Genomic DNA, 23,868 nt, shown 5'->3' on the forward strand with positions numbered 1-23,868 from the left:
TTAACCCCTAAATCGACGACCCCCCCCAACTAAATTCTCAATACAATATGCCTATGTTTAGTTAATTTTGTGACTAATTTGCACTTTAAAATATGCTGGGTTTTTTGTGCTGTTAAATGTAGCTAATTCTTGTTGCCTATTGTCAGAAGAGTGTTAAAATGGCCTCAACAGCATTAAACAATCCTTTTTCAATAGATTACAAGAAAATGTCGTCTTTTATTGAGCAATAGTACTCTTAGTTAGTTCCCAGAAATAGCCTATAACGGAACTAGGATCATTTCCCGAATATTTAAATGATTTGTGAAATCTTTCCGCGTACCGCCTGCAATGTGCTCCTGTACCCCTAGGGATACATGTGCCACTGTTTGGGAACCACTAGTCTAATGACGTAATCACAGTGCAGGCAGTGGGCTGGGTATAGTAACCAGGGCATGTGTGTTGTTGCCAGAATCAGAGCCACTTTCCATTTACACCGGGTACAGGCGCACGTGAGACACCGCGCGGCGCTGGTCCATTAACGGACCCGTGTACCCGGGTACCCGAAACGGACTCCGGATCCAGGTGGTTTATAACTCTCAGCGTTGCAGCTGCTCTGCTCGGGTTCACGTCTTTACAAAGTAAGTAGTTCAGCAGTAGATGTTTGACCATGAACAATGCGGGGTTCTCTCTCTGTCAGTACACTGGTGTTAATGAGTATTAACAAGTGTTAACTAGTATTAACACGTGTTAACTAGTATTAACAAATGTTAACTAGTATTAACACATGTTAACTAGTATTAACACATGTTAACTAGTTAGTTCACTCGGTGAGGAGTTTGATAAAGTTTCCAGGATCGTCTATCTAGTCTTCTCTAACAAAAAGAATAAATGTCATTTTATTACCACGTGACATTTCCTGTGCCCCCCGGGTTTCCTTCAAGCGGAAGTTCTGAAGTAGTTGACACTGCTTGCGTTGAGCATTTTTACTTTTCATTTTGCTTTACAAGATTATATTTGGATGGAAGATCACTTAAAATGACTGCGGTCAAGCCAGCGACAGTGTTTTTGCTGAACGTAATTATAGAAGCTTTAGTGTGTGTGTGTGTGTGTGTGTGTGTGTGTGTGTGTGCGGATTGAAACAATAATGCACATCAATGTAAAACACATTGAGCGTCTATGAAAAGTGATCAAATCCAATGCATTATGACTAGAGTGAGGATGCGTTAACTCCTCCCACACCGTTTGTCCGATATTCAGAAAGGTGTCGATATTTCTGCTTGTACTTTAATCAGTTGTAACAAACTTTTTGAGTGATTTTTTATTTTTTTTTTTGTGTGTGTGTGTGAAACTTAATTGACTTTTCAGCTCCGATCCCAGTGTTAGAGTGGACAGCTCGTTCAGCTGGAGTAGAGCTGCAGGACTTCATTAAAGTTAGAACGATATTCACAGATTCGGCTTTGCTGGACCGATAACTCATCAGCGGAACATTGCTTTAAAAAAAACCAAACAAAAACGAAACCTAGTTGCGAGCTACAACCGGATTTCCCTCCAAACGAGTCGTCCTCATGGGGAGCTTGTAACGGCCTCTACGCGGAGCCGACTGTGGCGCAAATGCGCAGGGACTGTCTACAAATGGCAACACCGGAAGAAAAAGAAACAAAAATAAAAGTCAATAATCTTCACACACGAGAGACGTAGTGTCATCAAAATTATTTTATACTTCTGTGATTTCTTGTTGGTTATGCTACATTGATTAGTTTAGAAAAATTATACTTTTACATCATTTTGAGGATTTTAAAATGTAAATACTTTTCAAAAACATCACTTTTGTAAATTGCAGTGTTAAAAAAGCAAAACATCATAAATATGTCTTCCTGTTGTACAAACTACAGCACATGGCTTCGGAAAATGTGATTTATTTATAAAAATGTGAGCTCACCTCTGAAGAATTGAGTTTGCTTTTCCTAATTTCACCTTCTCTCCCTCTCCTTTCTTTCTTTGCGTTTTTGGCCTGATTTAGTTTTTTTGAGGAAAGACATGCTGCTGGATCTCCCGCTCCATGGCACATCCACAGCGCACACATGCGGGTCCTACTAGAGGTCGACCAATATATCGGGCCGTTATATGGACTTTTTTCAAGATCGGCCATGGACCGATTTATTTATTTATTTTTTATTTAGCACTTTAGAGTAGCCATTAAAGGAAAAAAGAAAGAACATTAAAAAAAAACATCCAGTCAGATGTATGAATATACAAAAAAAAAGTAATAATAGCATGTGCATTGGAGAGGTAGGAGCCAATAGGCTTACAAATAAAAAGTCGATATAATAGGAATAAGGATATAATATAATAGTGCCTGATCAAATATTCTTATTGTTGTCGTGCATCGGCTTTAGATATCGGCCATCGGCTGGATTAAAAAAATAAATTAATCTGTATCTGCATCGGCCTTTGAAAATCCCATATCGGTCGACCTCTAGGTCGTACCATTTGCACTGCTTTAAATGGGGTGGTAGCTAGTAGGAGTATGACGATATCTCAATACGGCGATATACCGCGATATTTTTTCGCACGATTGATTATCGATATGCTCACGCTAAGTTTTGATTTTTTTATTTATTTATTTTTGATTAAAGATTTAAGAATTCACTCAAATGTGCAGGTAGGTCTTCACAGAAATTGTGTCACTGTTTGTTGAAGGAACCAATATTTTGTTTACTGTAATATTGCACTGGTAAGAAAGACCCTATTTTTTGTTTACAGAAAACACTATTGGAGATATTTATCCATTTACATTGGTATGTTGGCACTTATTTACAGAAATGTTGCACTAAAATAGTGTCACTGTTCATAGGACACTTTTTCAATTTATTGTCTTTCAGATATATATATATATATATATATATATATATATATTGTTTTTTTTCTTCTTCTTGTTATGTCATAGATTATCGTAGATTGATTTCTGACCAATATATCAATAATATAATCGTCATGTCGTGAGATAATTGTTATCGTGAGCTTTGTATTGCGTATCGTATCGTGAGAACCCAGAGGTTCCCACCACTTGTAGTTAGGGCCCTGATGCAGCGTGAATAATTGTTTGTAATGCAAAACTGTGCTTAACAACCAGCTTATTTTCACATAGGGCCCTTTTCATTCCAATATAAATAATCTAGAATTGTTTAAAATGCATTTTTGTACATATATGTATTAAACAGACTTCTGAGGGGGGTCTCAGATATTATATATGATATATATATATATATATATATATATATATATATATATATACCTCATTTGTGATGGAATGGTTCTGCGCATCCTCTTCACGTGACTCTGTCCCTGTCTGTGGATGAGTCACAGCCAAACAGTGAAAGTTTGCTCTTTCATTCTTCTGTCAGTCTCGCACACATTTTGTGTCTTTCCTGCTTCTAGCATGGATTTTGAGGCCAGAGTTTGGATGTTTTTTTTTTTTTTTTTTTTAATTGAACCTCTCCTCTGGAGTCAGAAATGTCAGTTTCCGGAAGCGTGGGTCTGATGTAGCAGCAACTTCCTGACATGTGGTCTGAGTGGACTTCAAAAGCCCTCTGACCAGAGGAGGCAGAGCAGGCACTGTCACATAGCTTTCACCTCTCAAGTAGACTCTGGCATATTCAAAGAATTGACGGACTTTAGCTAGTTCCTCTAGCAGGGCCCACTGATCTGCTTTCAGGTCAAGGCAACGTTTCCCACTCTGCTTTATTGTTGGGTCTGACAGTGTTGCAGTCAGTGGTCATCTTTGTTCCAGCAGACAAGTCATCATGTAAAAGGTACTGTTCCACCCTGTTGAGACATCCTGGATGTTTGTTTGTTTGTAGCCAAGACAGTATTAGCGCTGTTATCATGTACAACAGCCACAATTTTGTTTGTACTGATCTCAAACCTTCCCACGGCTTCTTCAATCCATCTAGCAATGTTGGATCCAGCGTGTCGTTCTTTAAGTGGCATTGTAGTGAGGCAGACGCGAGTGAGCTCCCAGTCATCACTTATAAAGTGAAAAGTGATGCCAAGATATGCTTCTGTGGCAATGCTTGTCCAAGCATCAGCTGTCAGGGCGATTTTATAATTTGAGAGCATCTTTTATTTCACCAACTGTGGTTTCGTATTTTTCTTCCATTAGTTTTGTGAAATGAGTTCTGCATGATAAGGTGCAGTCTCTCTCTTTAGCGTCAGTATTCAATGCACGGGGTACCCCTTTGGCATTAATTTTCACCGCTGAGGGTCCGTAAGCTGCTTTTCAACATAACTTTTCAAAATAAGACTTCAAACCTAAACCTAACCTTAAACCATAAGTTATTGGTGAATTTCTCACTAGAAATGTCATAAAAAACAATTGTAAAGCCACAATCTATCATGAAATAAGGCAATTTGCCACGAGCCAACCCTTAGCTTCACATTTTGACGCTAAAGGGACCTTCCCGAACGTCAATATGTGATGAGTTGGTTGTGAGATTGTGTTGGCTGGGTGGAGATTCACTGCAGCGCAGATCAAAAACACAACATTCCTTCAAAGTTCTCTCATGCTTTGTGAGCAAATGTTTCTGCATACTGGTAGGATTTCCTCCCTTTGATAAAATATCCACTTTTTTAGTATTGCAGATTGACCTGTTGTCATCCTTTCTTGTCAAATGTAACCACATTTTTTAGTGTTTGTGTCGTTTGGGCGCCATGCGTCCTGCTGGCTGAACTGGTGCATTCATTACTTATCTTCCTGTAACTTTATTTAGAAATTAGTCTTGAAAAACTTCAATTCTTGAAAATAAACATAATTCTAGTATGTTGAATGTAAGACAAATAAAATAGCACAGAGAATGTGTGTGTGTGGGAAGATTTTGTGCCTGGAATACTGTAACTGTGTTGGGGTGCTCCTGAGTGTGTGACCCAGCAGAGTGTGTGTTGCTCGCAGCTAGGGCTGGGGGTAAACGATTATTTTTCAAACAATTATTCGGGTGATTATATTATCGAATAGTCAACTATTCTAACGACTAATTAGAAGATTATTTTTCTGTTGCACGATTAATAAAAATCATAAAATTTTAAATAAATAGCAAAAAAAGATTAAGAAATTACTTTTATTATACAACGGTTTTCCAAAGCCAAACATCTTCTGCATAACACAAAATAAAAGCAGTGTTACACAAAATGGAAGGCCTGTCAGTGTTATGCGTTAGTTGACATTCATTGACAAACTAACTTTCGTGTAGTGAATCATGATACTAAGCTGGTAAACGTCAGTCTAATATTGTGTTTCACTCAGAAACGACCACAGCATGATTGAGCTAACGCAAATCATGAATTGGCAAACCTCACGTTGAACCGATACATCTAATGTTACTACAATCTGCTTGCTACCGTAGCTAGCAGCTCTACACTTTGGTGGTGCTTGTGGCTGTGTTCTGTTAGCTGTAAGTTAGCCACCGTTACCATTCATGCCAGCATCGTGTGCTATTTCTAGCTAACGTTAGCTAAACACAGCTGTTTAGCCACCAGCTACTAACAGTAACCAAACACAGTTAGCTAGCACCACCGAAGTGCGCAGAGCTCAATCTCACGTTGCACAACACAATACATAGACACCGACAGTATTCATTGATACACAGCAACGCTGGTGGTATTTTTATTTCACAATTTTATTTATTTATTTATTCAGTTTATTTCCGACATGGTGACAATCAAGTTTTTTTTTTTTTTTGTACATGCCGAAAAAGGAGACGAGAGAAGCAGTTTGCTTATCTAAGTCCCGTCCCCTGTTTTGAACACAGAAAATTTACATCAAAGCTTGTCTCTCTGGTCAAACATTCTTAGGTTGTTCTGAAAACAATTTCATTTTTTTTTTTTGTTTTTTGTCCTTTTTTGTCCTTTTTGTGTAGGATTTATTCTCATCTGTAGTCAGTGTTGTCTTTCTTTATTCCTCCTCCTCTCTATCATTGTTCGTGTCGGCCTTGTTCCCTGCGGATTTCATTCCCAGACGTTGTTTGCGTTCCTCCAGTTCCAAAGAAAAGTTCATCTTCTTTCGAAGTACCTTGATATCTTCAGAAAGTTTTCTTAGCATACGAAGGATTAGAAAGGCACACACCCCCATCATTAGCAGGCCAATGATCATGACCCCTAACAGGTAGAGGTCCTCCAAATCTTCCACTGAGAGGATTGAGAGGCACAGCATTTGGGTTTTTCCCTTTCCATCCATGACGTAACCACTCAGGAATGTCTCTTTTGGACACGCTGGTTCGTGTTGTAGTGATCTTCTGTTCGTGAAGATTGAGTCGATTGTGTTCAATGACCAGGTGATAAGTTCTATCTCGTATTCGTATAAGAATGTGTTCCGAGTTTTTTCTTTAAATCTAGTCAAGTTTGCAGCTTGTTTTGTCTCTACCTCAAGGTTATTCCAGCTGGTGATAGCTCTATTGACAGTGCTGTATTTTCCAATGTCAGATTTAACCCTTTCTTGTATAAACACATTACTATGTCTTAGTTCATAAGCCGTTTGTTTGTATGTGAAACGTTTTTGTATTTGATGTATTTTATTTGTGTTTTAAGTGAGGCCATAAATGCGAGAATTTGTGTGTTGTAGTGTATTATTTCTTGCAGTTTTAGGTATTTGGCTTTTTCAAATAGTTTGTGTGTGCGTTGTGTGGTGCTTTATATAGAATTCTAATTGCTTTTTTTTGAAGTTTAAATAAAGCTTCAAGATACGTTTTGTAGGTGTTTCCCCAGATTTCAGAGCAGTAATTTAAATGTGACCCAATAAGGGAAGAATAGATTGTCTTCAGTGATTTGGTATGTAGTATTTGTTGTAATTTCCATAGGATGTAGCTGCTTTTGGCAACTTTGATTTTAACTACTTGTATGTGTTTTTTCCAAGTCAGTTTCTCATCTATCCACACTCCTAGTGCTCTATATTCTTTTACTTGTTCAATTATGTCTGTGTCTAGTTTCAGTCTAATGTCTTCTGTTATTTTTTTATTTCCAAAACTGATGAATTTTGTTTTGCTGACTTTTAGGGCTAGTTTATTTACATTGAGCCATGTTTGGATTTTTGATAGTTCCTCATTCGTCGTTTCTATTAGAGTTTTAATGTCTTTACCTGAGCATAGGATGGTTTTGTCGTCCGCAAACAGCGTTAGTTTGAGGCAATTTGAGACTTTGAAAATGTCGTTTATATATAGAATGAACAGTTTTGGCCCTAAAATCGAACCCTGTGGCACACCACATTGTATGGTTTGACATATTGATATGTTTTTTTCAAAGTCCACATATTGTCTCCTATTTCTCATATAACTTTTAATCCTGTTTAGGGTGTTGTACCTAATGCCGTATTTTTGAAGTTTTTCTTCCAGAATATCATGGTTTATTGTGTCAAATGCTTTTTTAAGGTCCAAAAAAATGCAGAATACAAATAAATTATTTTCTTATGCATCTCTTATATTTTCCGTGGTGTCAGTTATCGCCATTGCTGTTGAACGTCCTTTTCTGAACCCATATTGGCCTTCGTGTAATATATTATTCTCTTCTATGAATTTGTCCAGCCTTTTCATGAACAGTTTTTCTAGAATTTTTGATAATTGCGGTAATATTGAAATAGGTCGATAATTGGTGAAATCACGTTTGTCTCCACTCTTGTGGATCGGTCTGATTTGTGCGATTTTCATTTGGTCTGGGAAAATACCATTTTTGAATGAGAGATTGCTGATATATGTTAGCGGTGGGGTTATTTCAGCTGTTATAGTTTTTAGTAGACTCATAGATTATTAACGTCTCTGGATTTTTTTGAATTACAGGTTGTAATGATTGCTTTCACCTCTGCTTCCGTTACTTCTTCAAGTGTTAAATACTTATCATTCTCTATATTCTCACTGTCAAAATGGTTCCATTTAAGTGTTGGATGTTGATAGATTCCTCTCCCGGTCTCCATTCCAATATTTATGAAGAATACACTACTAACGTTATTATTTTAGCAAACGTTGGCGATAGTTATAATAATATTGTCCCACAAATTATTGCAGATAAAATATATTATTGTCAATTTTTTTAGACCAAATGAAATACTAATGTAATGATAACATATCATGATAATGCAAGTATACCCTTTCAAATGCAAACAGCTTGTAAATCTCATTAGTATTTTTTACCATTGTAATTGGAATGTCAAGAACTTTTAAATATTTTAAACAAATAAAACAAACAATTAAAATAAAATGGACTCTGTCTTTGTTAGCAAAAAAATTGCACTTTAATAAATATCACAAACAAACACAATAAAATAGACCCTGTCTCTGTTAAGACAAAGAAAAAACACCTCAAATGCAAAACCACAAACAACCAAAACAATAAATAAAATGGTTTATCAAGTCTCGATCAAAAAACCAAAATTGCACTTGCAATAAATGGACTTGGTTTTATATAGCGCTTTATCACCACACTGAAGCAGTCTCAAAGCGCTTTACATATCAGCTCATTCACCCATTCACTCTCACATTCACACACCAGTGGGACAGGACTGCCATGCAAGGCGCTAGTCGACCACTGGGAGCAACTTAGGGTTCAGTGTCTTGCCCAAGGACACTTCGACACATAGTCAGGTACTGGGATCGAACCCCCAACCTCTTGATCAGAAGACGACCCTCTACCACCTGAACCACGGTCGCCCATATGAACCATTGAGGCCCAGAGGTATATAGTTGTACATTCCTTAACAGGTAACACTTCTAATCCAGTTAGAACCTTTGTAAACAACAATGCTCGCGGCCCTGCTTCCCCCCGTTTTATTCTGTTCTGTTTTCAATCAGTTTTAAACCATACAGAATGGACCAAATAGTTTATAGTTTACTCCGTTCATTCCGCTATGGAACACACATGCAGGTACGGAGGGTGAACCCCCTTGTCATGAGTCTGCTTAGTTAGTTATGGTTTACCTCCTTATTCACTCTCTGTTCCTTGATTTTGCCTGTTCCTGTCCATGTTTTCCTGCCTGCCCAGTTTTCCTGCTCTCCACAGCTACTCCTCATTCCCTCGTCAAGTTGGAGGAGGTTACTTATACTCCCTCTGTTCTGTCAGTCTCTTGCTAGATGGTCAACCCGTTAAGAGAGACTTCAAACTCCTAGAAAGTGTTGAGAGTTCCTGAGTTTGATTATTAAAGTGGGGAATTGAGAGTTCCTGTTTTTGATTATGAAGTGGGGAATCTGAGTTCTTTATTAAATAACAAATCCGAGTGGGGAATATTTCAGTTGTCTTCCTGGTTTTGTGCGGGGCCCGTTTATTCAATCTTATTTAGATATTTCAGTATCTGTCTACTCCTTCCTGTGTTGCATTTGAGTTCTTCTGTATACCTGTGATACCCCTGGTCATCCAGTCTGTTTGAAGGTGAAAGATGAGGAAAACAATATACTTAGACTTACCTTGGTTGCTAACACCGCTCGGCATCCCTGTTTCTGCTTCCAATCACACCGCTTACGTCTCTTCTGCTGGCGGACACCGTGTGTAAGAGGCTCCGCTGGCTGACATAGCAGATAAGAGGCTCCGCTGCCTCATAGGCCACTGGGTGTAGCCGGCGTAGCAATCCGAAGCTACGTAGTAGGTCCAGAGTTGCCGCATCTACCGGACTATAACTGTTTGATTTACAGTACCTAAATCTAAGATTGCCTGGCAGTGGTACACTATTTTAGAGTAATTACGCTGCAGGTTCACTGAGAAATTATTAGAACTGACTGAGTTATCTGCTGTTTAATATCCGTTGCTAACACTAGCCTCTGCAGCCGCAGCCGTCAGACACACCGCAAAATACGTATGAGTAGGTGAGTTGGACGTCTGCTGTCGTATCACTCACAGTCGATACTTCCTCCTATCCGTACGGGCATCTGCAACTGGTATCGTACCATCAAACATTCCTATGGATCTCTGTAGACCAGGACAAAGGCCTAAACATTGAAAAAGAGGGAGGAGAGGCGGCTTTCACCGGAGATTAAAGACTTAACACTGTGGTGATTCGGGAAAGAATATGTACTGCGGACATTGAACTGTTGTCAATCTTTCGCCCCTTCTACCTTCCTTGTGAATTTCAACTTTTTTTATACTCATGTATACTCATCTGCGTGACAGTGACTTCTCAGCTGATCGCTGACATCATGCATAAACTGGACACAATTAGCCTCGAGTCGCCAAAGTTTATTATTGGGGATTTTAACCATTGTATTCTGGACAGAACGCTCAGAGCTTATGAGTAGTATGTCACATGTCCAACCACACACAGGAACACTACCTGAATCTCTGCCATGGTTCTGTTCCGGGTGCGTACAAATTATTGAGCCTCCCCTCCTATGGCGCATCCTATCATAGCAGCGTGTATTTAGTCCCTGTGTATGAGCCATCCTTCAGGCGCTTGGAGAGGGAGGAAAAGACGGTTAAAGTGTGGACTGAGGATAGTATAGTCAGTCTCCAGGCCTCTTTGGAGTGTACAGACTGGGACTGCTTCTTTAATGCGTGTGACAGCATAGATGAACTGACAGATACCATCTCTTCTTAGATCACTTTCTGCACAGACCCAGAAGTTCAGACTAAATAAGTGATGTATCCTAATAATAAACCTTGGATAACAAAGGCACTTAAATCTGTCATCAACAACAAGAAAAGTGTTTTCTTCTCTGGTGATCTTTTAGAGGCTGTCTCAAGGGAAGTTAAGAATGAAATAAAGAAAGCAAAGTACAAAGAGAAAATTGAAAACCAGTTTGCTGAGGGTGATCTTAGGTCAGCCTGGAAAGGCATGAAATCCATGGCATAGCTCAACCATTCTGACTGTAAGCCCAAACAGCTTATCAGTATTAAATGGTATTAATAACACAGATCTCCCTAATGCTTTTAATTATTTTTTCTGTTGGTTTGAATGAAAGGACAGACCTACAGTGCTCTGCACAAACTTTTCCAGAGGTCGCACCCTTTTTTCCTTTGTTTTTGCGGGGGGTGGTGGTGGGGGTTGTGGAGTGTACACATGCCTTAACTGGCATATCGTTGTTTTGTATGAAGAAAAGCTTGACAATGACTCAAGACATATTTGCTAAATGTTTACAGGGTTCAGTGTCAATATCAAGTTTTTCTGCAACAAGCAATTGCTGAAATAACAGGTCATTTATTTTATATAAGTCACCAACCAGTTCAGAAAAGTGAATGTCCGTAAGGCTGCAGGCCCTGATTTAATTTTTGGGAGGACACTGCGCTGAACAGCTGAGTGGGGTGTTCACAAAACTGTTTCAACTATGCCTAAACAGTGGATTTATCCCTAAACTGTGGAAAACCTCCAACGTCATCCCCTTGCCTAAATCTAAACGGCCCAAAGAGCTGAAGTAATTCAGGCCCATAGCTCTGACATCCCTTGTGATGAAAAATCTTGAGAAAATTCTCAAAGAAATCATTCTTGACTTTATTGACAGAAAACTTGATTCCTTACAGTTCGCATTAAAAGGCAGGAAAAGGAGTGGAAGACGCCCAAATTTTTCTTTTGGATAAAATATATGAACATTTAGAAAAACCCCAGTCCCATGCCAGAATTTCATTTGCAGATTTTTCCTCTGCTTTTAATAAAATGCAACCACATAATTTAATTAAACGTTTATCATCGTATTTTAACCTCCCTGAGCAGATTTTACTGTTGTTTTTAAACTTTTTAACTGACCTGCCAAATTTCAGATTGTGTCCCTTCCAGCACTGGTTCACCCCAGGGCTGCGTCCTATCGCCTCTGCTGTACATTATGTATACGGACTGGTGCAGAACCAGCCAGGAGGGCAGATATCTGATCAAGTTCTCAGACGAGGGTGCTCTGCTGTCGCTCTTATAGGGCCCTGAAGCAGCTGGCCATGGTAGTGCCCTGTCTGACCTGGACCTGAATGTAACGAAAACTAAAGAAATGATCATTGACTTCAGGAAAAACTCACCAAAGCATGAAGCCAACCTCAAATTTGATAAAACTGAACTCTTTTAATGTATCCAAACCTATTTTATGGGCTTTTTTAATCATTCTTTTATTGAGTCTTTTAACCTTTCCATGTGTTGGTTTTATGGATTGTCAGTGAAAGACAAAAAAAAGCTTGTAAAAACTTGTGCCAGGATCATGTGTGTGCAGATTCCTGATTTGCTCTCTCTATGGAGCAGGCAGGTGCTCCAAAAAGCAAAGAACATCATCGGCCATCCACATCATGTTCTTAAGAAGAGGTTCACCCTGATGCCCTCTGTGAGGCGCTATCTCCCTCCCAGCAGGAAGACAAATAGATATGCAAACTCTTTGATTCCTGCTGCCATCAAGCTTTTAAATACCAGTGAGAGGGCCAAATGAGATGTGTCTCATGTAGTGTTTTTTTAAGGGTTGAATCTATTTTAATTTATTTATTGCTACTATTGCACTTTATTGCAATGTCGTAACTGCTGTAGCTACTGCTTGGCTGTCTGTTTTTTCTCCTGCACAGTGACTGACCGATAAAAGGAAATTTGGATGTGTGTGTAATATTCAGTCCCTTGTTGCAACCCAACCCACTACTGCAAACTGAATTGCCACTCAGCTATAAATAAAGTTTTCTGATTCTGATATGGATACATTTTGATGTCAGTCAAAGTTTGTGCCAAACATTTTAAACCAGCACATTGTTGAGGTAATAAGCTTTTATTTGATATAAAATAATCAGGGTTTGCGTATTTTCTGGATGCAGAAGTAGCTTCAAGAAAAAATCAGTGTTGTCTGTAGTGATCACAATAGTAATAAACAGCTTTTTACAGGTCATATTAGAAACATCATAAAAACCACAGGTGGGAATGAGTTATTTTTCTGTTACCACTCAATAATATGATCAGTGCATCCCAAGGGTTGAAATAAATCAAGTTGCAAGTTGTTGTTGGGGAGGTGCATGGTAGGCTATCTAGGCTGACGGCCTATTAAACTCTCCATGAAGTAAGCCAAGTACTTCCAGCTTTTTATTGATGGATTCTAGACCAGCTATATGGGAGTCTGTCTCCAGATCTGACGTGTCAGTAGATGAATCGTTGTTTTAGCATTTCGTCGGCTTACCTGAGGTGCTCGCGGTTTGACTAATCTCAGCAGCGGGCCACCATGTTGAATTTCACAGAGTATCATATGACTCTCAGAACATCTTGCGTGACTTACCTCTCTCACTCCTTACCTTTTATTTTGACTGTAGTATTGAAGCTGCTGCTTGATGATAACATACTGTTTCACTTTCGTCAGCTGAGGAGCAGAAGGGGAACCAGACAACAGTACTTTGGCCAATTAAAGTTAGTGATTAATGCAACGGCTGCTTTACCTCCACTCTACAGGATTTTGAGTGGATGAAGAATTTTATGATAACCTACACATCATTAGTGAAGCTCTGTGGTCTGGTGCAGGGCTCCTTGTCACTCGGTGTAGCCTGTTTCATTTGCTGATGTCCGTGTGTGTGTAATAAGTCTTTGTGAATGTCCGCATGTTTATTCTTCTGTCCATCCACTCTCTTCATTAAATCCATATCTTCTAAGGCTCCTATTAAAGAAATAGGCTCTGCTCGAGTCCCGCTTGCCTCTGGTGGCCATCTTAGATTATGTCGTAACCAGGTCTGCTGGTGCCTATCTCCTGCTCTCATTGGGCGTTGGTAATTTTTAATCTTTTTAAAGATGATTTAACCTTTATTCTGAATTAAAATGGATTTAAAGCTCTCATTTAAATGTAGCCATTGAAATAAAACTCCCAACAACGATTCGAGCTGTTTAATCAAAAGAACCGGAAAGAAGGAAGATAAATAAAACCTATGTGTAAACGTGTAAACGTTTACAAGCCTTCGTCCCTAGTTGTTGTTACCTTCTGTCAGCTAAGAAGTCTGTTAATTACAGAGTCTCAGCCGTGTCTGCAGGTAGTTGCAGAACAATCTCCACTTACCCTGCCAGTGATTGAAATATAATATTTAGATTTCTCCTCTATACGGGAAAAAGGTGGAGTGCCTTCTCCAGGTTGGAGATGAGGTCCTGCCCCAAGTGGGGGAGTTCAAGCACCTTGGGGTCTTCTTCAGGAGTAAGGGAACGATGGAGAGAGAGCTCGACAGGCAGATAGGTGCGGAGTCTGCACCGGTCTGTCATGGTAAAGAGGGAGCTGAGCCGAAAGGCGAAGCTCTAGATTTATAGGTCGACCTACGTTCCTACCCTCACCTATGGTCATGACCGAAAGAACAAGATTGCTGGTACAAGCGGCTGAAATGAGTTTCCTCCGTAGGGTGGCTGGGTTATACCTAAGAGATAGGGTGAAAAGCTCAATCATCCGGGAGGGGCTAAGAGTAGAGCCGCTACTCCTCCACGTTGAGAAGAGCCAGGTGAGGTGGCTCGGGCACCTGATTAGGATGCACCCTGAGGCGTTCAGGGCACGTCCCTCCGGAAGGAAACCCAGAGGATGCTGACCCGGCAACGGATAAACAGAAGAGGGTGGATGGATAGAAGGACTATCAGCTCTTATCACTCAAGCTCTTTTGCATTTTAGCGCCATGTCAGCATGACCCAACACCCACACACCCACATTATGTTGATATCACAATAACACTTAGAAGTAACAGTTGCAGCCCAATAAGATAAAATGCACACATCCACTGTGATCAGGGCTCATTCTGCTGAGATCAGCGCTGCTTGGGACCTGAAAGTGAAAGAGCATAGCTGAGAATTAGATCCTCTACAGACATTCATTCATTCGGAGCTGTTCAATCAAAGCTGGGGGATGTTGTAAGCTTGCATGAAAATAGCTCACATGATGATGAGCCTTCAGCAGGTAGACGCCAAAGCTGAAGGTTCATTACAAATCTCTTTTGATGGTTCTCTGACATCCTGCCCTTGGCTCATTGTTTAAGAATAGACAGACAAGAACCATCTGCTGTTATGTCTGCTTACACTTGGACACACAATAAAGTCATTTGCGTGTTTGACCCTGAGCCAGAATTCAAAGGGGCGGTATTATGAAAAAATTATATACATATACATGTTCCTTTAGCCTCATTCAGTGGACCAAAGTTGAAAACGTTCTGTTTCCTCCCTCCCTTGTTATTCCACATTTTGTAATAAGTCAGCCGTGTGTGTGTGTGTGTGTGTGTGTGTGTGTGTGTGTGTGTGTGTGTGTGTGTGTGTGTGTGTGTGTGTGTGTGTGTGTGTGTGTGTGTGTGTGTGTGTGTGTGTGTGTGTGTGTGTGTGTGTGTGTGTGTGTGTGTGTGTCAAAAGTCCAATGGGGAACAAGCAGGGTAAAAAAGAGAAAGAGAATTCATGTTCACACAAAATCCAAAGATGATAAATTACTTGGAAAAATGGAAAAAGAAATATGATTTTTCCGGTACATTGCAACTCAGAATGTGCAGTTCTGACGCTTAAGATTGAAAAGAAACTCAAGATGGCTTTAAGAAAAAACAAGAACAACAAAAACAGCATTTAACTGTAGCATTCTTTGATGAAAAGCAAGATAATGATGAAAACAGTGTTCACACGTGCGCCCCAAGTTAATGATGAAGCCGAAGCAAGTCTAGCCATAGCTGCTGGCCTAGTTCCATCTGCTCCTCCATGTCAAGATTCAGACTTCCTTGCAAGCGCTAAGGCACCTGCTTCTCAACCTATGATACCTCCATTGAAAATGTAACAGAATAGAATGGACACACTGAGTGGTCAAGGTAAAATTCAGTATCAAGTAATATCAAGTGAAAGTGAAGACTTGTTTGCTGATAATGTTGAAACTGATCTCTGCCCCATGATAAAAGTTGCTAGAAGTAGGAGACCTATCTTTGTTTACAGACCTTGAAACTCTTCAGATGTACGAAAGGCAATTGAGGGAATATCTCACCTGCGCAAAAACAATTTGAAAAAAGAATGAGAGATTTGATACACAGTTACGTCTGAATTCTACTGAAGTTGAAGTTGCTGTACGGTCAATTTTAACTACGGAGTGGTCTTTGACAGCTGGAAACTGGAGTCCAATGCAGGGGGCGACGTGTGATAAAATATTTCGGAGATGACAATGCAGATAACAGTGCTGCTGTGCTTTCTAATTTTGCAGGTCTTAAGGAGGAAATAACCAAACAGCCTACAAGCAGCTCACATACGCCGTGTTAGTGAGCAATTACATGGACCGTTATTTGTTTTAAACAATGGGAAACGTTTTCAAATTATCTCCCGTTTTTGAGATGCTGACAATAGCATGGTACAGTGATGGAGGCAGAGGAAGAAGTGGACTCCGTGACCCGCGATTTAAAGGAAGTTTGGGATCACGGGAATAATTTTAAATAACCATGAAATATTAACTTAAATAACTTTTAGCAGTAGAAAAACGTTTTTAATATTAACCTTCTTTTCTGAACCCACACAAACTGCGACACAGTGATGTCATGACCCGGAACCGGAAGTAGCGCGCTCAGTAGCTTGCTCAACACTGAAAGGCCCGTAATCTTGAAATTAAAATGAACATTTTGCAACACCAAATTACTCCAAAATAACGGATGCACACACTTGTTGTATATGGAAGCTGTTGACAAAGTTTCAGGTTGAACAGAAACCGCGTCGAGGAGATATTCGCTCCACTTTTTTGCTTTATAGATAGATAGATATATATTATACTTTGGTGGAGCCATATTACAGCAGAGGGTGCTCTAGGGGTGACTCTGCCTAAAGAGTTTAAAAAGGTAGCGCTAATTAGCTTCAGGTGTAGCACCCTGAGCAGTTCTATTTTTATGATCTATTCTACCGCCTCGTATTGCCTTTGACTTGATCTGACTTGTGTGTGATGCAATGCAATGCAGTGGTTGGACAAAACAAATGATTATCACCTTAAATGCACTATTCCTGTAGTTAGTAGAGATGATGAGAGAAATAAGTGACTTAAAAACGTAACACTCCGGTGAGTGTTTAAAACAGCTGACTGACTGCTGCTGTGATAAACACACACCCCGAAGCAGTGCTAAGACAGATTCACAATCACGATTGCCATGAGATTTACTGTAATGTGGAGTTTTTTGGCTGAAAACAATAACAGTGTGTGGATAGAAAAAGAAAATCGCTTTGGTGATCACTGATTTTCATTGCATACATACTTTTATTACTTATTTTGTAGTGTGGAATGTTAGAAAAGGCTTGATTATTAAAAAACAGACCCATTTATTATAAACCAATAGATTACATATAATTGACCTTTTAGGATAAGAATGTTCTATGATTGAATAAAAGAAATGAAAAAAATAAAATAGAAGATATTGAAAAAATAAATCCAAAAAAACTATATATATTATATTGGAGATTTTAGATGCAGTCCGATAAAATACGATTTTTCTGGCTGATATCGGAGCAGTATCGGATCGGGACACCCCTATTTACAATATCAGCTCATACGTCCATTAACTCTATGTTGTTGGAGTTCTTAGAACAAATGGAGATGGAAAAATAGCATAATACTGGACCTTTAAAGGAGACAGCTGCAGACACAACTAACGACAAGTACCACAGATCGAGACAGAAGAAATACATAATGCTGGCAAGCTGGTTACATAATAAGTCCAATACTTTTGCTTATTTAACCTTAGCATGATTAGACTGCATATTCTCACATCAGTCAATAATTGGCGGAGTTGACTGTTGACACGCATAACAGTCCCAAAATGACTGCGGGTCCCACATAATACCTAATTTATATTTGAAAAGCACATATTCGAATCAGTCTTTTGAATAAATATTTATTTCTTGTCTCTACAGTGTTTGTGAGTATTTTAGAGAAGATGTGTGCCAATTATATAAATGCAAAGCTATGGAACATTAACAAACCATAATGTTGTGATTAGACACAATCTTTTGAAAAGACAGCATTATATTGATCAAATTGATTCTCAGTAGCTGATTAAATGATTGAACGTAATACCTGGCAGTTGTTTGTAAAGCGTAAAAGATATTACATTTATGTAAATGTTTTATTCTTTTTTTTGTCATTTTTCAGAAACTTGAACCTGCAATAACGCTGTGCAGAAGACAACGATGTACTCCTCTACAACCATGAACCAGCAGGACCAATGGGTTGGACCAGTCTCTCCTTTGGTCAACGCTGCACAGAGAAATCAACAGGCCTGGACTGTGAATAACAGCTGTCAATATGAAACATACAACTCGGTGTTCCAACCATCTAACAATGCTGCTGTGGCTTCCAGAAACTTTTCTCAACCATATCGACAAACACATAATTTTCAACTCTCTGCTACCCCTTACCAAGCATATTCACCTCCCCAGAGGGCAGGATTGATGAGTAACATGTGTCAACCACAAGTAGCACATCCTAACAACCAGTTTGCATTGACTAATAGCCAAACCATCAACCAATGTTTTCCATCTACATCTGAAATGCACGACAAAAGAAGTTATGGAAATATATACACAGACTGGAGCAATCCTGCTTCACATGGGACTACATCTACCCCACTTTTGCATAAACAGGCTACATTTAACCAGTCATTAGTGCCTGTTACAGCAAAAAAGCAACAGAGTTTTCACACCCAAATCCAAGATATCGCTCAACAAGATATGCCTCAATCTTACTATGGGCCAAATGCTAAGAAGGCTTACTTCAAGTCTGGGAAAGATGACAGAAATGCAATTAGCTCACCATTAAGCGGACAGTTTGTTTTCTGCAATGTTCCACAAGCTCAACAAAATCCTCCTCAATGTAGGATGTCTGCACGTAGCAAAGCTAACCATGAATCAAATTCTAGTTACTCAACTTTACAAAGCAATATGCAAATCCTTTCATCCTTGGGTAAAGCAAACACATTTCCCATCAATCATGCTGTTTCTCAACAAAAGCCCAGCAGCACAGTTAGCAGTGACACGTTAGCAGACTCTTTAAGTCAACCTCCAAAGTACACTGGTCTCCATCATATGGTGAAGCAGTCTGTCAGTCAGACAAACGGGCAAATGTTGAACTCAGCTGTGCCAGATTATTTCCAGAATTCCAGCAACTCCTCATCACTTCACCAAGAAAAGATTTCCCGCCAATGCATCAGAAATGGAATTCCCCCACAAAACCCAGGCAATATTTTATTTGCACAAGCAGGAAGTGTTGGAAAAACCAAGCGTAGGCATCAATTCAGAATCTTTGGAAACAAACTTTTAAGTCTTTTAAAACAACAAACTCCAGTAGAAATTCCATCACAAACCCAATTACCAGCAACAAAGAATCCTGGCCTTTCAAAGTCTCTTACTTGTGCTAAAGGAAATGACTGCTCTGTTCAAGCATCATCTGCTCATTTGGGTACAAAAGCAGTAGCTGTTGTGCCCCCTCTTTCTCAAGAGAGTTCCGAGAATATTAGTAAGAGGACCTCTCCGAGTACAAGCGAATGCTATAAAGACCAACTGCAAACCTCAGCATCTGGTTTAGAGATGCGTTTTTCTTTGAGACAGGAATGCTATGATAGCTACAACACATTAGGAAGTAGCCAATCTGATTCCAGTTCCACACCACAATCTGATGATTCCACTGCGTTGTTGCCTTTAAAACAAATACCGGAATTCAATCAAAGGAATTTGTCACCAACACAAACAAATGTAGCTCCAGAAGAGCCTGTCAGCCAAAACATTGCACAGCATCAAAGCAGTTGTCAAACTGACACAGAAACAACTTCATCCTCCCAATCTTTGAACCACGACCAACCCCTTGTGGAAACCCATGCCTCAATCATGAGCTGTTCAGTGGAAGCTCAGAACAAGCAAGAAAATCTAACAGAGCTGCTCATTCTCAAAGAAGGAGAAGAATATTCAGAGACACCTTATAAGTCATCGTGGTTGAACCTCAATGCACAGCTAAATGACATCGACAAAGAATTTGGCTTTCCTTGGACTATGAGGTATCGGCCACATCAGGGAAGAACAAATGAAAGCTCCACTGCTGCAGAAGCCCCAAACCAGGTTTCTCAAACACAGCTTGACCCTGATGGGTCAATTAAACAGATTGAAGATTCGCTTAATGAATTGCTATCAAGTGCGACAGCTGTTTTCTTTGAATCTGAAAGAGATGAGTCCTGTTATAATTTTAAAATTGAGGTCCTGCCATCAGAGCTTGCTAAACAAATCTATGAGCAAACATCCAGAGAGGATACATTAGAGCCTACAGTTTGTGTTGAAAATGGTGTCTCATCAAGTGAGCTGAAACTACACGATGGAACAGAAAGTTTAATTGAAAGAGGCACAACATTCTCCACACCAGAAATTGAATCAGGATTACCATTGAGTAAAGGCCCCATCAAGATTTCACATCATCCTTCTGTGGAGACAGAAAATTCAGCAAAAGGTGAGGAGGAAACCGATGATCACACCATGAGGTCTAGTTCCCCAAACAGGGATGATTGCCTAATGGAGACTAATGGAGAGACAGAAGATGGAGACTTCTCTGACAGAACAGAAAACAGTTCATCAGAACATTCTGACTGTGAGGAAGACTGTGCACAGCCTTTGCAGTTAAATAGATTTGACATACAAAGAAAATATGAAAATACATACCAGGAAGTGAAACCAGTCAAACATTTTGTGAAAAAGAATCACTTATTTGATGTCTTTCATAGGAACAATAAACTAATTATTAAGAGAAAATATGCCCACTGTAAAACTAAGCACAACACCAGCAAACAGTCAATTCATAATGTTTTTCAATCAAAAAAACAAGAAAAGATAAAGGACAAGTTAAAATGGAAAACTTCTGCTGCTGATACTCCATCAACTGCTGAGATTGCTGTTAAGGTTTTACAAGAGGGAAAACCGTATGATGGTCAAATTGAGATTATTGAAGATACATTTGAAAAAGTTCCCCCCAGCAGGGAAGAAAATGGATCTAATCAAATTACAGAACTGCAAAAAACTTCCAATTTATTCCTTGAGGAGGAGTGTGCAGGGCCTCTGCCAGTGACTGGAGTTGAGACTCAAATTGAAGGTGAAATTACCAACCTGAATTCAAATGAGACAGATCTCCAACAGGCTATGCTAAAGGATGCAGTAAAACCCTACAAAGTCTTTCTAGATAAGGTTCATGACTTAAGCAGCCAGGGTGAATGTCAGACTGTTAGTCCACAATACAGTAAAAGAGAAGATCATGACTCCCGAAATGTCACTGACAAGCATCCATCGCCTGTTGAAGTTGTCTCATCCCAACAGGAAGAGAAGGATAACATCCAATGTGAGAATATTAATGTCACAGAGTCCTCCAACAGTGAAGAAAGCAGTGTCAATGCAATAGCAGATCCACAGATTCTGGTTTCAAATCCTGAGGAAGAAAGTGTAGGGTGTCTGCAGTCTGATGTATTGGATACTCAAACCCAAAGTAAAATAACCATCCAGGATTCAGACAATAAAGGAGTGAAAGTTGACAAAGTCCTTGTTGATAAGGCATATCCCTCAAACACTCCTGGATATCAAATTACTGATGGAAAAAGGAAAAGACAAAGCGGTAAGGAGAAGGAGGCTTTTCCTTTTGCAAAGAAAAAAGACCAACAAGCTAAAGATCTGCAATCCGGAAAATCTAATGAATATGTTTCAAAGCCTGAAAGTTTGGTCGCTGATCCTTCATCAATGTTTGTAAAGCTTTCCCTCTACGGTAAATCCCAACTGGGAGATCCCAATGGCAATCAAACACCCCTAAAGCTGCCAAAAGACCTCTTTATACGTCTTAGCCCCAGGGAGAAGTCACTCAGCGAGGCTGTCTGCACTGAGAACTATTCTGTAAAAGATCAGATCTGGGAAACATGGAAGGAAAGTTTTGTACCAACTAACGCTGGCTTTAAGGGCAAACCTAGAAGTCCAATTACATTTTCATCTGGAGAGAAATTAAAGAAGCCACTCTCATCTCAAATGCACATCTCCAGAAAACAAAAGCGCTGCTTGAGTCTAAAAAAGAGATGGCTTCACAAACTTGAAGAAAATGAGACAAAAACTGGTGTGTCATCCAAACTGAGTTCTGATCTCAACAAAAGTGATGCAGAAAGAACAATCCAACATCCTGCAAAAAAGACTGTCTTGAAGTGTACGATGCAACCCTCTTTGTTTGAAGATGAATCAAATGGGAACAAAGAAACTCCTGCTTTTTTCAGGTAAATATTCAAAGCTAAGCAGTACCACTGCAGTCCAACCATTTGCCACTGGGTTTAAAGTTTAAATAGCTTATCCTCTGCAACAGTTATTAACTTCTTCCACATCTAAACACCAGATCCTGCATGTTGTCTATTGTACAGCTTGAGAGCATCTAGCTCATCATCAATATTGATCCTATGCTCCTTTAAAAACTGACGACGTCATTTGCAACTGAATTGGTGTTGGTGATACACTGCGATGTATTGTGGGAAAGTGGTAGTTTACAAAACAACAAGGGGAGGAGGGGGAGCAGCTTTGTCATTCAACAATAGTTGCATTTTTTAGGATGTGGGTCTGCTTTGTGATTTTAATTGATTGTCACACTAAGGCCCTGTCCAGACGGAGACAGCTTTTAATGTAAACGGTCAAGTTTTTTTTTTAATATCATTTTGGCTTGCGTCCACACGGCAATGACGATTTGGTAGCTGAATATGATTACTTCTTAAAACAGATCCCAGAGTGGGAAAGTCTGTTAACTCCACCTGATGGGTCGCCGTGTGGATGGTGTATACGCATATTCTGCAAGCCATAACGCCTCTCTCTTAATCTGCATGTGCGACCCCCTCCCCCCCACAAAAACAGTCACTATGGCATCAAAGCAGAAGCTCTATCTTGTCATAGGTTCCGTCTTGTCGTGGTCTCCATCTTTTTCCTCTTTTCTTTTGTATGTCCCAGAAGTTCCATTGTAATGCTGGAATTGCAGCACAGCCTTGGAGATCATGTGATGGTTCTCAATGTGACCAGTTAGAGAACAAATGGAAAAAAAACTCCACTCCTAATCCAGACATGCTTGCAAACAGATGCCGCCTTTCTCTTGGTGCCTTCTTCTCTGTTTTGTTGTATTTCTGTGGCAGCGTTTCAGCGCCACATACAGGCCTAATATGTTTACCATCGCGTTTTACGCCTTTTCGTGTGGGCGCACACACAAATGCCCATTTAGGGGAAGGCTTTTTTGTTTGGTCTACGTGCGGCCGGAGCTTAAGATTTGTATCTATGCATAGAAAATACATTTTTACTAATATTGTTGATTTTTTTTTTTTATTTATTTTTTTTTTTATTTTGGTTCCAGATGCAGGCAAAACTTGTTGCAGCCCAAACAGCTCTCCAAATGTGTCACCAAAAGAAGTGGAAATTAACAGCATTTGGTATCCTGTCATCATTATTGTCTCCTGCTTGTAAACCTGGAGAAATGGGAACAAGCAAGGAGACTCTTCCATCTGTTATGAAAGCCAATGTCTCAATGCTTTATCTCAGGGAGGGAGGGGGAGAGCTGTACATACAATGAGTCAACCAAAAGTTTATCTTGTTCACATGCCAGTAAAAGTTTACTACTGTCACAATTATGTATTGTTACAACATTTTTTTGTTTATTTTTTTATTATTGTATTTGCCTATTTGACATGCATAAAGCTACAATGAATTTGCAATTTTGTAAAAGTGTTTTTTTAATCAACATATCTTTCTTTTAAGTTTCTGTTTTGCGTTCTTTGTAGCAGGGGGTTAGAGCCTGTGTGAGAGTAATAAGTGGTCTAATGTTGTTTTGAGTAGGAATTTTTTTTTTTTTTTACTATTTGTTGCTATTGGGGAACATCAAGAAAACTCATCACCAATCCTAGTTTTTACAAGCATTATGGTCAGTGCAGTGAAGGCTGCTGGATGAATCCTGCTCCAATGCAGTGTAAACTTTGACTAAAAGTTCTTGTCAGTTT

At 39.5% G+C, this 23,868-nt stretch overlaps 1 protein-coding gene across 2 annotated transcripts; it reads left to right on the forward strand.

The window, feature by feature from the left end:
- The first annotated feature begins 476 nt into the window (after window positions 1-476).
- LOC114465246 (uncharacterized) lies at window positions 477-23,586 on the forward strand. 2 transcript variants are annotated; one of them, XM_028450126.1, is made up of 3 exons: window positions 477-617; window positions 17,991-22,119; window positions 23,229-23,586. In XM_028450126.1, the coding sequence occupies exons 2-3, from the start codon at window positions 18,029-18,031 to the stop codon at window positions 23,293-23,295; spliced, it is 4,158 nt and encodes a 1,385-aa protein (XP_028305927.1). In that variant the 5' UTR covers window positions 477-617; window positions 17,991-18,028; the 3' UTR covers window positions 23,296-23,586. The 2 variants fall into 2 exon arrangements, with proteins under 2 accessions (XP_028305927.1, XP_028305928.1); XM_028450127.1 differs by lacking the exon at window positions 477-617 and adding an exon at window positions 3,769-3,791.
- Window positions 23,587-23,868: the final 282 nt, after the last annotated feature.

Source organism: Gouania willdenowi, chromosome 6 (genome assembly GCF_900634775.1).
Source record: "Gouania willdenowi chromosome 6, fGouWil2.1, whole genome shotgun sequence".
NCBI classification, from domain to species: domain Eukaryota; kingdom Metazoa; phylum Chordata; class Actinopteri; order Blenniiformes; family Gobiesocidae; genus Gouania; species Gouania willdenowi.

What these genes read in the sequence shown, in the direction of transcription:
- LOC114465246 (XM_028450126.1), top strand. Translation starts at nt 18,029, where the DNA reads ATGTACTCCTCTACAACCATGAACCAGCAGGACCAATGGGTTGGACCA. An exon ending in GAAACTCCTGCTTTTTTCAG is followed by an intron (nt 22,120 to 23,228) that starts GTAAATATTCAA and finishes TTTTGGTTCCAG; the next exon opens with ATGCAGGCAAAACTTGTTGC.